The sequence below is a fragment of the Mercenaria mercenaria genome, chromosome 4 (genome assembly GCF_021730395.1).
Source record: "Mercenaria mercenaria strain notata chromosome 4, MADL_Memer_1, whole genome shotgun sequence".
Lineage (NCBI taxonomy): Eukaryota > Metazoa > Mollusca > Bivalvia > Venerida > Veneridae > Mercenaria > Mercenaria mercenaria.
The window spans coordinates 940,184-956,859 of NC_069364.1; the positions used below are offsets into that span (position 1 = coordinate 940,184).

Below are 16,676 nucleotides of genomic sequence, written 5' to 3' on the forward strand. Positions count from 1 at the left end.
AAGTCCAATGTACACAAGGTAAAAAATATAAACAACCCACACAGTGACATCTTTATCTTTAGTTAATGGTAAAATAGTAGCCCTTCGGTCTCTTCGCTATGAACAAACTTAAATCCGAGGATCAGTTTTTGAGATTTTCCAATACTTTCTTTTAAAGTTTTGATTTTATTTCCCCAGTATCAGAGGATTGCTTATACGTTAGCTTTTTGTGTGACAGTCTAGATATAACACCACATTAACAAGCATGCATTTTGGATTATATTTCAGGTTTTAGTAAAAAAGGTAAATTAACTAGTACTATATATTCAGTGTTTGCATTTTGTGAAGTTTTCGTAATTTTAACAATTTCTTAAACAAAACAACCACTTAATCAACGTGTAAGTATAAAGATTGGGGAGATCTTTAGGCCTGAAGTCTTCTTATATAATGGAAACTTTATACAATTTTTATCAGAAACTGTTGGCACGATTTTAAAATAATGCCACTTAAAGAATAGAATAGAATAGAACAGAATAGAATAGAACAGAATATAATATCTTTTATTTCCAATCTTGGGCCCTCTCGGACATGACAATTTTGATATATAGGTAAAGTTTCAAAGTCATTTTCAAATGTTCCTTGATGAACTCTTCATTAGATGGTTTTAACTACTCAGTATTGTCAAAAACATGCACCCATAGTACGCGATCACTTTTTCCCCATATTATATAGCGGAAACTTTAAAATCTCCATGTAAAAAAAAAAACTGTCGGTGATCTTAAAATCATTTTTATACAAAGGTTTCTTGGGTTTCTCTTTATAAAAAAGATTATTATTATAATCTTAGTTCATCAAACAATGGCTGCTAGAGCAAAAATTAAAATTGTTCCTGAACGACACCAAACTGTTGGTCTGATTTTGAACTAATTTGACAGAATCATCAACCATATTCGTATTAGTCCTGTTAGATATATTAAGATTTCCTTACATAGATCTGTAGAAAACCTTGAAACTTTTCTCAAGCCAGTTTTGCCAGAAATGTTTCTTAGGATACATGTTTGAGCTGTGAAAATTCTTCTGTGTGAGGGTAACTGATTTGAGAACACTTTACAGAATGCCAGTAGAACACTTTATCATCTCGACTCGATTTTGTTCGTTTAGGTCAATTTAAATAGTTAGGTGTTCTTTGTTGTAGAAATATCAAATTAATCATTATGGTTACACTCGCTACATTTGTCATTTATTATATTTTCCCAGTGGGGCTTGTTTGACATTTCTAATGACATGAACTCAAAACGCAGGCAGGCGTGTGTACAAAACTTTGCTTAGGAATGCCGAGACCTGGTCCTTATGCGCATGGGGTCTGTATTTACGAAATGAAAATGTATAACTTTGAAAAAAGCAAGTGATGTTTAGAGTAACTGGGTGTCTGCTCACAGGTGGGCTTTACACACGTTTGACTCCGTTCAATATTTAGTGATTACCGTTAGTATTGAGGACTTTTGTCTTAATCTTTTGCGCCAACTCGTTTAGACAGAAAACGATCAAGAAAAAAGTGGTATATATTAGATGTTCGAGACAAAAACATAGCATGCAGCGATTGGCGTTTTGAACTTGGTTTGATTGACATAATTCCTGTATGAGCAAAAAGAGGCAAGGATATGCAATAAACCATACTTGAAATTTTTAAGTCACGGAAACACCATAGAAGACGTGACTTGAATCACTTTCCACACGCCGATGTGGATTCGAAACCTGGCTATTGGTGTACAATTCTTCACGTGGCGTATGGAAGGTCGTTAGATGTAGCCAGATGCCCGCTTGTGGACAAAAACAACAACAACAACAACAACAAAACTACAACAAACAAACAACAACAACAACAAACAAAAAACAAAAACGCCTAGTGGGACACCTTAGTCTTCAACTGTCATAAACAAAATCAAGGATAAATATCACGTTCTTAAAATGCAGCCTCGCCAAACATTAATCCAACACGCGGAAGCGCACACATCTAACACACACGCACGCACACACGCATGCACACACACAAGGACAAAACAAAAATTTAAATAAACACAGTGTATATAATATATATATTGTAAAATACATTTTCGTATAATTTATTATTTCTTTTTCAGTAGACAAATGCACTTTAAAATGATACCATAATTATATGAGCTTACCAAGCATCAATATTTGATATATTTAATAGCATTGTTATACAGAATTCGTTTATATGTGCACCGGATACCTTAACTGATAGATAGCTCTGCAGAGCCCTTTTTCATTTTATTAAATTCGTTTAATAAATTCAGTATTAAAAGACACGTATATTTTATCCTGTATATATCATGATTTTTGGATATATGGCTTCTACTGGACATACAGATAATATCTTCTGTGTTTTACTCGATTTTTTTAAGACATGACAACGTTCATAGTGAAGCACGTGCTGGCCATTGTTGTCATCTTGGCCAGTTTACTTTATCTTGTACAAGCTGAGCGGGGACAGTTTTATGGCGGATCAATGAGCTACAAATTGGAGAAGCAAGTCAACGGTAGCAATCTGGTTAGACTTTAATTTATTTGACTTGAGATTATTGACATGTTGTACACTTCTTGTAATAAAGGATGGATATAACATTTTTAGGTCGTAAATAAAGAAACAACAATATCAATGAATTATTACCATATGAATACATCCTGTTTTTAAACAGATAAATATTGTATATGGTAGTCTTACACTCTTACATTACAGATTTTCGAAAGAATATGATATAAAAAACTATGTCTTGAAAGAAAAATAACAAAATATTTACACGTAGCTATTTTCAAAGGTATTATTACTTTGCTAATGTTCAAGAGAACATGATATAGAAATTCTTAGCCGTGAAAAAAAAAAACGAAATGGGAAAGAAATGCTTTTATATGATTTTGAATTCCATTTAGAAATTCGTGGTTAAAGTATTTACTTTTCATTCACAATTATAATACTTTTTATTATATTTTTAAATTAGTTTTGTTAACTTTTGTAGGTGACCATCGAGTTAATTACAGGGTGGGTACTAGGGAAAGGTCCCTGTGGTCCAGCTTGTAACAGCACAGACATAGGTAGATCTACACGCTCTACAAGACCATTAATGACGAGAACATATTCAGACTATCTAGGGACCTACACGTTGGATTATTCAAACAAGACTGCCGGTAAAACGGATACTGTAGACATGAATGCGTTAGTACTCTCAACATACAATGAAACTGTAATAGCCATTAGCGACTACGGGAAATGGGAACAGGAACTTCTTCATTTTAGCTTCTTAATGCCACCTGGAATAGAAAAATTAGATGTAAAGTAAGTAACAAACACATATGTTTGTCTAAATTGTTCACCTTAATTCTTGATGCAATAAATTGTTCACCTTAAATCTTGGCGCAATAAATTTTCCATTTTAAATCTTTATGCAATAGATTAAATCTGAATAAAATAAATTGCCCACCTTATCTTGATGCAATAAATTGTTCGCCTTAAATCTTGATGCAATAAATCGTTCACCTTAAATCTTGATGCAATAAATTAAATCTTGATTCAATAAATCGTTCACCTTAAATCTTGATGCAATAAATTGTCCATATTAAATATTGATGCAACAAATTAAATCAAGATGCAATATATTGTTCGACTTAAATCTTGATGCATTAGTACAAAGATGTACGCGAGGCGCACACAGACGAGGTATATACGTGTACATGTATTGTGCATTTAATAAATGATATATTTAATACTTGAGCAATGTATTTATGTTTAACATTTTTATGTGTAAATCTATTATTAAAAACTTCACAGGAATGTTCCCCTTTCAGATTCCTTAAAATTTAGGTCGTCTATGCAGTCTCCCGTTTGCCATAGCCTAAGCCTTTAAATCTTCTCGTCAGAATTCACAGGTCCGATTTTAAAATTATTTCAAGACGAGGAAGGTTTTGCCTATCTAACATTATAGAAAATCCCCCTTGAACCGCAAATTCTTTTTCAAAATTATTCGGCAGCAATGTTCCTTGGGTGATCCGCTAGTTATTTTGTTTCGTTGAAGAACATGACCGCCTGGGGACGGGGCCAGTTTTCTGTGTACCGTGTCTTATCGGCAGGGAGGATGATAACATGCAACTAAGAGACAATATCAATAAAATGTCAGTTCTGAAACTGCTTGTCAGAAGTCAAGATAATTTCATACAGATGTTCATTCGGTGATCCTCTGCCAAATTCCTTCAAGCTTCCACTCGCATTACCTCGACCCCCGTCCTGTCCCCACCTAAGCCCAACATTCTTACTTTTAGTTTTTTCTTTTTTGATATTGTCTCTTAGTTTCATGCCATCATCCTCCCTGCTCATATTACACCCCTGACCTCTACACACTTCCACGTTACTCCACTCTCTCAATATTTTACTATTTCTTGATATTATGTCTTAATGTTTATGTCACCAACATCCTCATCCAGACCCCTCAACACACACAAAAAAACATGCTGTCGTTACCTACTCTTGTTTATTAAATGAAAACTGCTAAAATATTCCCGTCAACAAACACTTGCCTTTTTCAAAACGAACCACAGTTATTTTCCTAAGTCAGAGGTGCGATCTAAGACCACTTTTTAATCTCCCATAAAGATTCCTTCATTATCATCGGATAAAAGGTGGTAACATGGTGGGCGCCTATATTTCTGCCGAGGGTGAGCGGATTTTCATGTCGTTCTAGGTTAAAAATAAGTGCTCGGTAAAAATAAATTATAAGGTTTGTTTGTGATCCTCCACTGAAATATGTGGGGTCAGTATGATAAATAAGGAGACTCGGCTAACGCCTCGCCCCCACATTAATCATACGGACCCCACATATTCCCGCGGAGGGTCACTAACAAACCTAATAATTAATGTTGTTTTATGTGGAATATGCAGAGTGTTTCTTTTATTTTCGTTGGGTTTACTGCCATACCTACACACTATGCTTTTGATGGCGGAGGAAGATCCCGGTTGCCCCTCTGGGCATTGTTTCGGGCACGAAGAATTTTACGTCTCAAACGAGGTTCAAACCCACGCCGGTAAGGGGAAGTGATTCAAAGACAACGAGCTTAACCACTCGGCCGAGGAGGCCTCAGTATGCAGACAAACTGAATAAACCAAAAAGTATTCTAGGTCGGGCCAGTTATTTTTCATTCTTTATGGAATGGCTGCATAGACAGAAAAAAATCTAATACACGCATGTCCCCCCAATTTTTTAAAGGTTTCAGCTCTTCATAACAACCTTCGGTGGATTTAGTGTAAAATCTCAGTAATTTAGTCATTTGAGATCGATAGGGGGAGAAAACGGATTTTGGTACTTAAATATAAATATTAAAAGCGTCAGATGTTTTTATGATAAATGGTAAAAAATCTAAATATCTAGTTGATAATGGTATCATAAACGTTAGCTGCATGTTATAGCATGCCTTCAGGACACGAATTCATAATTATAAAGGATTAGAGTTTGTCTGCAATACCGTGTCACAGTCAGAGGAAAGGTAATATGGTTGCTACATGGGATAGCATTTGCAAAACGTATTTATCACGTCAAGCGCTTTAACCTGAAAAAAATGTATACAAAAGTTTTACTTCATACCTGCATGTTTAATTACAGTTTTGAAGGAATATCATGGCGGAAATTAACATTGCAACACGGATCTAGCAAATGGCATTTTCAAACCACTGTAACAACAGCTTTGCGTAGTGATACGGGGAAACCTAACCTAAATCCTCGGTCATTTGCAAAACCGTTCTATAGGTAAGGAATAAGTTTGCGTGATTACATGAGTTATCATCTCAACTAGCAATTTGTATATTATCAAGTTCAGTGTCTTCTGGTATGGTCATCGCATAACAAGTGTTATTGAATGACTCCTTATCGAAATCGACGGTCCGTATTTTTTGCTTTTGACAGGACTAAAGTTTAAAACTAAATTTTGCTTGGTTAGACTCAGTACTTCAATAACAAAATCAGGAAGATTTATTTCTTATGTCATGTGATAAAACACTTCTGAAATGGCATGCCGGTTAGTAGTCAAAACTATTTGCCGTCTGTCGAACCTTGGGCAATAGTTGTGACTACTGACCGGAAAGCCATTAATTACCTATATACTAGATCAAATTGTAAATGACAGTATGTTAGCGAAAAGCGTTTCACTTTCTAGTTAGACAGTACATTGGTTTTTTTTCTTTTATTCTGGCACTATTTCCCGACATTATCAGCACTTATTTCAGATGTTTTTGTAAGAAGGCATTAACTTTGGAAAACACTGTTTCTGATTCATGACTTGTTTATCTGCTGATTTCATTTGTAACAGCTGATAGATGATTTGAAAATTTAAAAATATTTAAGAATATACCTCACTATCAGTTTATCAGTTTGCATTTAAAGATACAAAGGTAGATGTATCAACTCTGTAGAAGTCGAGAATAGACTTCATAAAATGGATGTGCACAGATAACAATTCTCCCAGAAACACATGACTTTGCAGAGACGTTGTACTGACGTTAGACCATAACTTTGGATGACAGAGTTTATGTTGTAAATAAAAGCTTTTAGATGTCATAATCAGACGTCGATACAACGTCCAACTAATATCCAATATAATAATTAACCCAACCACAATCCAATCATAACCAAACATGTTAACGACTGCATTCTACCCTTACTTTAGCTGTTTTAGGCATTGAATTTCTGTTGGTTACACGTTGGAATTTTGCTTGTGATCCAGCATGTTATCAATATAAATATATGTAATTTCTAATCTTTATTTCCTACAGTGGCATCTACATATTTACGCGTGCACATATAAAAATATACATACAGACATATATATTTACGCGCGCGCATATATTTTTATACGTGCACGTATGTTTTGAAATGTGCGTGCACGCAAAGCAGACCCTGATGGTACACATTAACATATAGCATGTGCCAATAAGAAGTTAATTTTTTAATTGATACTACTTCATTTCAGGGTTGAATTAGGCACAGTCGCAGAAATACACATTCCAGCCGTTGATGATGATGGAGATTTTATTAAATGTGAAATAGCAGCATATGTTGAGGGAGGTTATATTGCAAGCCATCCACCGCCAAATGTACAGGTCTTCGAAGTAAGTTGTTTTAATTCCGAAACAGTGTGAAGTACCAACAATAAAACTTATTAATTTCAAATAATTATAAACACTGCTGACAATTATCATTTAACTTTAGTTGTCTAAGTTGTTTAAGTTTCGACAACTTTGCAAAGCTTTTTAACATTACAATGTGCAATTTTATAGCATTCCGTTTCTTGGTTGCTTTTACGTTATGATTTTCACAAATTAGGATTTCAAAAGTGATTTCCTCTGTCAACCATTATGATAGTCATATCTTTATAGAACTGTACAGTATCAATCAATACATCAGAGTCTAGCAACTACACAGATGACTCATGGATCGCCATGCCAGTCAGTGTGAGGGATTACAATAGGAAGAAGATTATTTATGGCACGGACGATTACTGGCCATATAAATTTTCAATGAGTGCAAATGCTTTGCAGGTAATGCTCTATATATAAATCTAGATGTGTTCAAATTTGAGCGTTGAAAAAACGTGTAAAATCAAAACTCACAAAACAATATTTGAAATATAGATTTACATACATTTCCAACTTTTATATAACAGTCACATGTAAGAGTATTGTGATATTTATTTGTGGAACGTAGGAATAAGTTACATTTAATGCATAGTGCCACAAAATAACAAACTTGAAAGCAAGTTAACTGTTTTAAGCTTACAAATTTCCATTTTGTTTTGATACGTAGAGCAGGTTATCAAAATATCTTATAATGCTAGAAATATCATAATATACTTTATTTTCAATATTACTTATTAGTCCCCTACCGGTGGAACACCGAAAAGCTGTAGGAATGTCCTCCGTCCGTCTGTCTGTTCGCATATCTTGATCCTGCAATTATTCAAAAATTATACAAGCTAGGTTCATAAAACTTGGTTTGTAAATATTATGCATGTACATGACTTACGCTTGTAGGTCATAGGTCAAGGTCACTATTGAAGGTCAAGTAAACTTTGTTTCCACCCCAGAAGTTTTACATGTATGGGTGGATTATATTAGTGCTACACACAAATGTTCCCCATCATGCGACAATGTGTTAACACATAGTCTACGCATTTTTATGTCGGTTTAAAGTCAATGTCACTACTTAATGTCAAGAAAAAATAAGTTTCCACTCCATAACGTTTTTATTACGAATAATATCATTGCTTATATTATTGCCTTAGTAAATACGCATGTGGATTTCATTACATAGTAAATACACATGTAGATTTCATTGCCCAATAGATGTGGAGTTTATTACTGAAAAACGCATGTAGATTTTATTACTCAATAAATACGCATCTTTTTCATACCCAAATGAAGACTATATTCGAACACGACCTGGTTATTCCCTACTAAATAAAGAAGACCGAAACTAATTATTTATAATGTGCAACACATACATTGTTTGTACATCTGATTCGCAATTATTACGTCATAGCGGTGCGATGTAGAAAAGAAAGCGACACAAAACTCTTGAACAAATCATGGTTTGTCGGTCAGATGAGTATTATTTTATCACTCGGACGAACTCCAAACAATGATTTTATTCAACGCAAATCACTGTTTGAGACATATTATTTCTTAATTCTTACACGACCGGAATTGTTTTCCTATTGAAAGAAGTCTGAAAATTGTGCTTTCACTGTTTGTACGTCTCAGTTATTACATCATAGCGGTCGCTCTGAAAAAGAAACCCAAACAGGCAAATATTTTGTAGATATCGTCAAGGATGTATATAATAAACTTGATAACGTGGAATTGTCATATAATTCCTTTATATCTGAACTTTATTCAACGACAAATCACTGTTTGAAATATAGTATTTCTAAGTAATGAACGTAATTCACAATTGCACTAACTCTTGATTTAAATGTTTCCAGTGTTTGGGATTCTCTGTCAAAGGCGGAACATAGATATAGCAGAAAAAATTTAAATTATGAATTTTAGTACAGAATGTTCATATTATACTTTCAGTTTGTTGTACAAGTGTTAGCTAATTTGATTACACCGGACTTTGTAGAACCAACGCATGAGGGCAACCATATATTTATCATGTATGCTGACACATCACTGAGAATAGAAATATATGCCGAGGCAGCAGAAAATACGTGAGTATAGCTGAAAATGCGTAAGTATAGCTAAAAATACGTGTGAGGTATATAAGTAATCGATTATTCAGCATGCCACTTCTAAAATTTAAATATTTTCTATTAGTCTGAATTTTGACATCTGACATTAAGCAAAGTTAGAAAATGTGTACCGATGAACTATGTGCATTTTCAGTTCAACATTATAAATCTTTTGCAGCACAATTGACAGTTTCACGGCGTTTGGAATACAGCATGAAACATTTAAATTGTCATCAATACAACAAGATCCGAGACGACCTCAAGTTAAGTATGCAATAATGACATGGAAGCCGTCTGCTGGCGAAATCGGACGACACATAGCATGTGCTAATGCACGTGATAATACCGGGTAAGCAGATAAAAGTAATTATCTAAGGCAGTATTTCCGTACGATGAAAATGTTAAAACCCTGCTTAGATATACTCAAATAATTTAACATCGCCAGATCTAAATCTAAGAAATTGTTCATCGGTCGCCTTCAGGGTCGTGCTGATGAATAAAGTGACCTGAGTTTCAAATTCTGTGCCACTCTTGTCGCATAATAGCGCATCCAATAAAGATTTTGAGAAGAAAGAAAGAAAGAAAAAAGAAAGCCGATAATTATTTCAACTATTATCAGTAAAGTCGGGAAATTTAGAAAAAAATTGTTGTTTCCTGAGTTTGTTATTTACCTCAACATGTAATAACATTTTATTTAGGAAATGTTCAATGTGAATTTTGTATGTGAGATTCAATACTAGCTTTACGTGCACAGGTCATAATAGACACCACCGTTTAAAATCGTATTAGATTAAGGTTTAGGAGTATATCATCAAAACACAGAAATATTTGATAAACAAACAACATCTTTACCAAAATTTTACCTGACCATTACATGTTCTGCCGTACTGTACCGTACGACGGATACTTAAAATATTCTGAAAAAGTTGCCCCCCTTTGAAAATGAATGCCATTTGTAAAGAAATACAAATAAACAATTGCTGAAAACTGTGTTCCACCTAGTTATGTGAAATATCAACACTCATACGCTATTGCAAATGCATCAAAACGAACATATGTAACAGTTCTTTGAAAATTGTGAGTTTTAAAGTCCGGAAGTGGGGCCCCTTTAGGCAGTCCTTTTCCGGAATTCAATGTTTATACCAGTATACTGACACTGTTTCGTAGAGTAATATGTATACATGTTTTACATGCTGTTCAATTTTTCATGTGAAACAACTCTTTCTTTCTATGACTTGGTGTTGTTTGATTTTTTCCCCTCAAAACGTAAGGCTCAGCGTTAACATCAAAATATTTGCATACAAGTTGAAAACATGAAATATCTGCCATAATATGGGTTTAACATTTTTAATTTTTAATGGTGTATTTTCATGTAAAAAATATCAAGAAAGGACTTCTGTCAGTAGCAAACTTTTCTGTTATTTGAAGAGCTCTTGAATCAATACGTGTTTAGCAATTTAAAAAGAATATTCTATGAATAAAAGGAAATGGAAGTCAAAAGTAATAAACAAAACTCAACACTGATTACTATATGATTTTTATATACATGCATTATTGACAGTAGACGTCAACTCTGCAACTCTAGCAATATTTTGACATACTTTTAATATTTACAGGGTGGATTCGTCAGAGGAAAGATGCTTCGTATTGGATGTAAAAGGTGATTTCTGTATCTAATTTATTTGTAAAACGAATTTTACTTCGGTATATTGAAATTCCTCTTAGTGTTTATTATTATTTGTCATTGATATTTCTTTAATTATAATCGGAAACAAAAACAGAACTAATTTTTAACATGTAAAATTATATTATATGTTACTTTCTTTAAAGTGTCGTATCATATGTTTTTATGTTTTAACTCATCTGATCATAAAATGCTATTAAAATACTAACTGTTCATCCGTCTGTCTACTCTTTTCTTCAAACGGCATCTTCTCTTAACCCACCCCGTCAGTATCAATCAAACTTCATAGGGATTTTCCGAAAGACGTTCCTCTCTTTAATGTGTTCAAATTATTCCACTCGAAGGCCGAAAGAGCTAAATAGAAAATATTCAAACGGTTAGTCTTCCTACAGACCTGTCTGATTCTGAAAAAGATCACGTTTATTCTCATTGGATGATCCTCTTTCAAGTTTGTTAAGATTGTTCCGGTTCGTCAAAAAGAAGCCCATCAAAGGCCGTGGCTACTTTTTCCAATATGTATGTACTGGAAACTTAAAGGAGTCAGAAACTGCTTTCTTGGTCACATATATATTACTTGGATAACCCTCTTTTAAGATTTTGAAACAGTATCGATTCGTCAGAAAACATGACTACAAGAAGGATGTGTTGGGAGTGGGGACGTTATAATTGTCCTTATGATTATGCATTCAGTTCAATCTGACTAAAGTACTTGATCTTCTAAACGAAGATCTGAGAACGGCCCATTCACATTCGTCTTCTGTATATTTTGGATTTCCAGTATTGCTATTTTTATTTTATCCAATCAGACGACTTGTTCGAATGTCAAAGAGTAAGAAAAATGTACAGTCATTCTAGGGCTCGAACCCGGGACCCCTCGCTTACAAAGCATGTGGCCTACCGACTGAACTAGCCGGCTATCTGATACATCACGACATAAGACTTGTAAATATCAAAAGTCAAGGCTACAGGTAGATTTGCAAGATATTGTAAGTTAGGCTCTGATTGGCTAGCGAAAGGGTCGTCAGAACGAGGCTATGAATAGGTCGTTCTCAGATCCTATGCGTAGCGTAATAGGAGATGTGCTTCAGTCAGATTGGCATTCAGTTGAAACTTTAAAAGTCTCCCTGTCAGAAACTATTGGCCTATTTTCAAGTGATTTTAGTTTAGGGTAATGTTAGTTAGGTAACCCTCAACTAAACGGGTTAAGCTTATGATGCAGAATTTGGGTGCCAGTTACCTTGTAAGCATATAATAGGAACTTTAAAGATACTTGCCAGAAAAAACAGAAACTGCTTGCTTCATTTTAAAAAAAATTCTACTCAAATGTTCTTTGGGACCCTCTACCAAAATTGTTCAAATAAACCTGATTAGTTGAAACCGTGACCACCTGCGGCAACTTTTCCCTAAATATATGTCGTGGAACAGTCAGAAACTGCTTGCCTGATTTTATGAACATTGTTGAGCCAGAATAGGTGGATGGTCCGGCATCCATTGGCAATCATCCGTCTTCCATCGTCTTCTCATCAACGGCTTCATGGATCTTCCTAAGTCTTGGTCCTTAGTACCTTAGAGAAAAAACTACGAAAGACTTCTCTTCTTTAGCCTCAATATCTATTTTCAACAAGGCTGGACTGTAGCGTTATTGTATGGGCTAGTCTTTGGTTTATTTATGGCTTTTGGTTATGCTTAACCCCTTTTAACCGACGTTAAACCGACGTTAAAGCAGAACGATGCCATTTTTCATGATGCATTATACCATGTCATATCCAAGATCAAATTGTCATGGTCAGTTCAGGGCCATCATGGATATCTTGTTCAATTTCCAGGTGATGTCTTCAACCATACCACTCAAGCTTTTGTGGTAAGTGTAAAGACATAAAAGATATTAAAAATTTCATCAGTATGCTTTTTATCTCATCAGAATACAAAGTGCTTAAATGAAACTATTGTGACCACTCACCGTCCTTCCATTCGTATTGCGTCGGCGTCAAGAATTTCATACGCACCCGACTGACGTTAACTGCACACCGGACAAGGGTTTCCGGAGATTTTATCCATGCCGGTAAAACCGATTTTGCACCCCATGCTAGATGACACTGCTGTTGATAGCAACTAACTATTCGTGCACTAATTGTCTATAACTTATAAAAGAATCGATAAAAATCAAATTATGTACCTAGATGGTTGTTCTTTGTTCCTTATAAGATATTTCTCAAGTCAGAAAAGATCATTTTACTAGAGAATATGACGTTACGCTACAAATGATAATACTAGACCGGAACTTTGACGTTGTGTGTCTTTGAAACTTTATGGCGTCATTGCTGTTAACGGACGCTGTTTTTCCCGCGCTTTGTTTAAAAACGCAACAACTAGAAAGAGTGCTACGAAGAAAGTATTTTGTTTTGCTTTGTTTATTCTATAATTTGTTATACGGTTTACAAAAACAAAAATCATTCATTGTTAAAAAGTAAAAGTAAAAGTCCGAACATGAAAAAGAGAAAAGAAATTTAATTCTGAGTGCGACCTTGACCTTTTAGCAAGATTCTGGGCCTTTCGCACGCTGTATTGTCTTATTGTGGGGAGCGCAAGTGCCAAGTGCAGTCATAATCCCTTCATATATTGCTGAATTATTGAGACGAAATTGGTGCTTTTAACATTGACATTTTAATTGTGACTTTGATCTTAATGGTACGAATCTAAGTTTGTGCTTGACATATTGTCTTAGTATAGGAATCATTTGTGCCAAGCTACATTATTAAATTCGTTAATGGATGACACAAGAAGGAGTTGGACTTACGGGCAGTGCAAACCTTAAGACTCCGTAACTGTTTTTTTAACCAATAGGGGAATAAGAAGTATTAAAGTCTGAACATATTTTGCTTTTATTCTTTTATTTAATTATTTTGTTTTGCGTTAGGGGAAACCATACTTTGTTGACATCCCGTCACCAGATCAGTTTGTTGACTGCAAAGTGCATTCGACGTGTGTGGTAGCATTATATGTCAAATCAACGATGTAAGTCAAATACGATATTCTTGACATGATTATTTATGTTTTATTTTTGTTCTTAAATGTATGATTGTGTAAATTGGAAAACTAACACAGTCTTGTCAAAACTTGTTTCGCTTTAACAAGCTTCTTCAGATGAATAATTTTTAAATATAAACAATAAGAAATAAGCAAATGACGTCGGCACGCCAAACGGACGTCGACGTATAGACGGTACACTTTGCTCATATTAAATGTACACCATAAAATGTAGAAACTCTTTTGTTCATGTTTATATATTTCTTGATAGCTTGATCTTCTTTTGATAACATACTTATTGTATTGGATTATAGCGAAGTTTTAGATGTACACGTGACTGAAAGCTACATAGATAAGTATGAGTTGGGTCCAATACAGGTCGTGCCACATAAAGGTGAAACAATGTACAAAACGGACCTTTCATTTGAGCATTCATTGTACGGGAAGGAACATATCTGCTTCATGGCAAGAAACAAAAATGGGTATGACATTCACAATAAATTTGTCTACACATGTACCAAATAATGAGGTTCCTCTAACGATTTATACAAGGACAAAACACTAAGTGTTGCATTAGAAGATTTGTTAGAAGTGCATACTTATGACAATTACTAAATACATATTCAAATCATGTTATTAATAAGCATTACTCAGTTAAGCAATACACAGTTGAACACTACATAATTAAGCATTACTTAAGCAATACACAGTTAAACATTACACATTTAAGCAGTATTGCAATTTGACGAAAGTACATCTCCAATAAGCGCTACGCTTTGGATCTGAGGACGTGCTATTGAAAGTAATTACGATATTTTGCTTAGTAATACGTGTTTTACTTTTCTTAAGCAAATTAACGTACTTGAGTTAATAAACAAACTTAAGTATCTTCGTAAAATCGGGGCCAAGGCTCTGATATTTATCACAATATTGTTGTGCCTATCACCGGGATTATCAGCGTATACCACTGCGATCATTACTGCTATCACCGGGGTTGAAATGCCTGTCAACGTAGTTTTAATATCTATCACCGGGGTTCTTATGTCTATCGCCATTGATCTAGTGTCTATCACCAGCGTTCTTATGCCTACCACCAGGGTTCTAATGCCTATCACCGTGGTTCTAACTGCTATCATAGGGGTTCTGTCGCTTGTCACGGGGGTTGAAATTTCTTTCTACTTTTACCATGTATCGAATGTCTATCAAAGGAGATTCTTACCGCTATTACATAGGTTGTAATATCTATCACTGGAGTGTAATGACTATCACCGGGTTTCTTAAACAATAACATGGGTTTATACTACTATCACCAGAGAGGCAGAGCCCAATGAATATCACCAGGGTTCTAATGCCTATCACCAGATTTTTTAATGCTATCCTCGGGGTTCTTCCTATTATCACCGGGGTTCTTTCTGTTTTCGTTGGGCTTCTAATGTCTATCACCAGAATTCTTACTGCTGTCACCGGGGTTCTAATGCTTATCACCGGGGTTCTTACTACTGTCACCGGGTTTTTACTGCTTTCACTGGACTTCTGATGCCTATCAGTAGGGTTCTTACTGCTATAACCGTGGTTCTAACGCCTAAAGACTATCAGCAGGTTTATACTTACTATAAGTATCAAGGAGCATGAGCGTTTTTTACGGCTATGACACTTTTCCTTTTACTTCATTTAATAAGCTCTTTTGTCTATCACCTGTGTTTTATGTATATATCGAATTGAAATTAATAGATTAATACCACAGAAGTGGAGGTAAAACGCTAGACCTGTCTTCCTGTGTATTCCTACTGAACGGTGCTTACCCCGGTGACAAGATAGGAAACAGATCGATTACCTCATCGACGCCATTTTGATGGTTCAGCAAATGCTTGTTGGAACGAGTCCTGTGATTGGTTCAAACAAAAATAGATTTGCAAAAATAAAAATAGCAATATCGGAAATCAAATACATATATGTGAACAGGTCGTATGGAAGAAACATATCGTAGAAGCAAATTATCTCGATCTATACGAGAAGTACATTGTTAATAAATATTTGATTGAAGTTGATATAGTTAGGGCCCATTTATATCTGGTTTCAATGTATACACTGGTTATTAAATTATTTTACAGTGTTGAAAGTGAGAATGTTTGCATACAGAGCAAAATAGAACCTCCAGGTAAGTGAAAAATATGTGATTGAAAAAGAAAATATGTTACTATGTATAAATGATACTATTAGATATTTCATAGACATCTATTTCAATAACTTCCGTATTTTAAAACTAGCATTTTGTTTTATGTCCATGTTCAACAACAGCAGGAGAATTTTCCCGTCGGGAAGTCAACTACTACGTTTCTTACTATTTCAGATATAATACTTGCTGCCTGTTCTGCTTTTTCGACTTCAAAAGATCCGATGCATAAACATTTACATGGAATCATTCGATAAAATCCATTAAACTTGAGACATGTATCTAAATTTCCTATCCTAATAACTATTGTATTTTACATTGAAACTACTTAATTCATCTAACTACTTAATTTCAAAAGTTTTCGAAATGGAAACTTCACCTCTATGTTGGAAAGCTCATTTATAGACTGTTACTGAATTGATAGCCTTTCATAGAGCACTTAGGTTACAAAAATAATACTGATAACACACATTGCTTGATGACTTCTTCAACAAAATTATTGTTAATTTCTGACAAATACAC

The 16,676-nt window shown here is 34.6% G+C and overlaps 1 protein-coding gene across 1 annotated transcript; it reads left to right on the forward strand.

Moving 5' to 3' along the window:
- Positions 1 to 107: 107 nt before the first annotated feature.
- Positions 108 to 16,174, forward strand: LOC128556097 (uncharacterized). The gene is made up of 13 exons (XM_053540000.1): positions 108 to 282; positions 2,406 to 2,551; positions 3,018 to 3,334; positions 5,649 to 5,792; positions 7,012 to 7,150; positions 7,418 to 7,579; positions 9,116 to 9,249; positions 9,449 to 9,619; positions 10,887 to 10,930; positions 12,781 to 12,815; positions 13,872 to 13,969; positions 14,296 to 14,463; positions 16,093 to 16,174. The coding sequence occupies exons 2-13, from the start codon at positions 2,408 to 2,410 to the stop codon at positions 16,145 to 16,147; spliced, it is 1,611 nt and encodes a 536-aa protein (XP_053395975.1). The 5' UTR covers positions 108 to 282; positions 2,406 to 2,407; the 3' UTR covers positions 16,148 to 16,174.
- The last annotated feature ends 502 nt before the right edge of the window (positions 16,175 to 16,676 follow it).

Bases quoted from the DNA above. Each gene is read 5' to 3' on its own strand.
- LOC128556097 (XM_053540000.1), top strand. From the start codon at position 2,408: ATGACAACGTTCATAGTGAAGCACGTGCTGGCCATTGTTGTCATCTTG. The intron at 7,151-7,417 runs GTAAGTTGTTTT...ATATCTTTATAG, and splicing joins CAAATGTACAGGTCTTCGAA to AACTGTACAGTATCAATCAA. The intron at 10,931-12,780 runs GTGATTTCTGTA...TTCAATTTCCAG, and splicing joins CTTCGTATTGGATGTAAAAG to GTGATGTCTTCAACCATACC.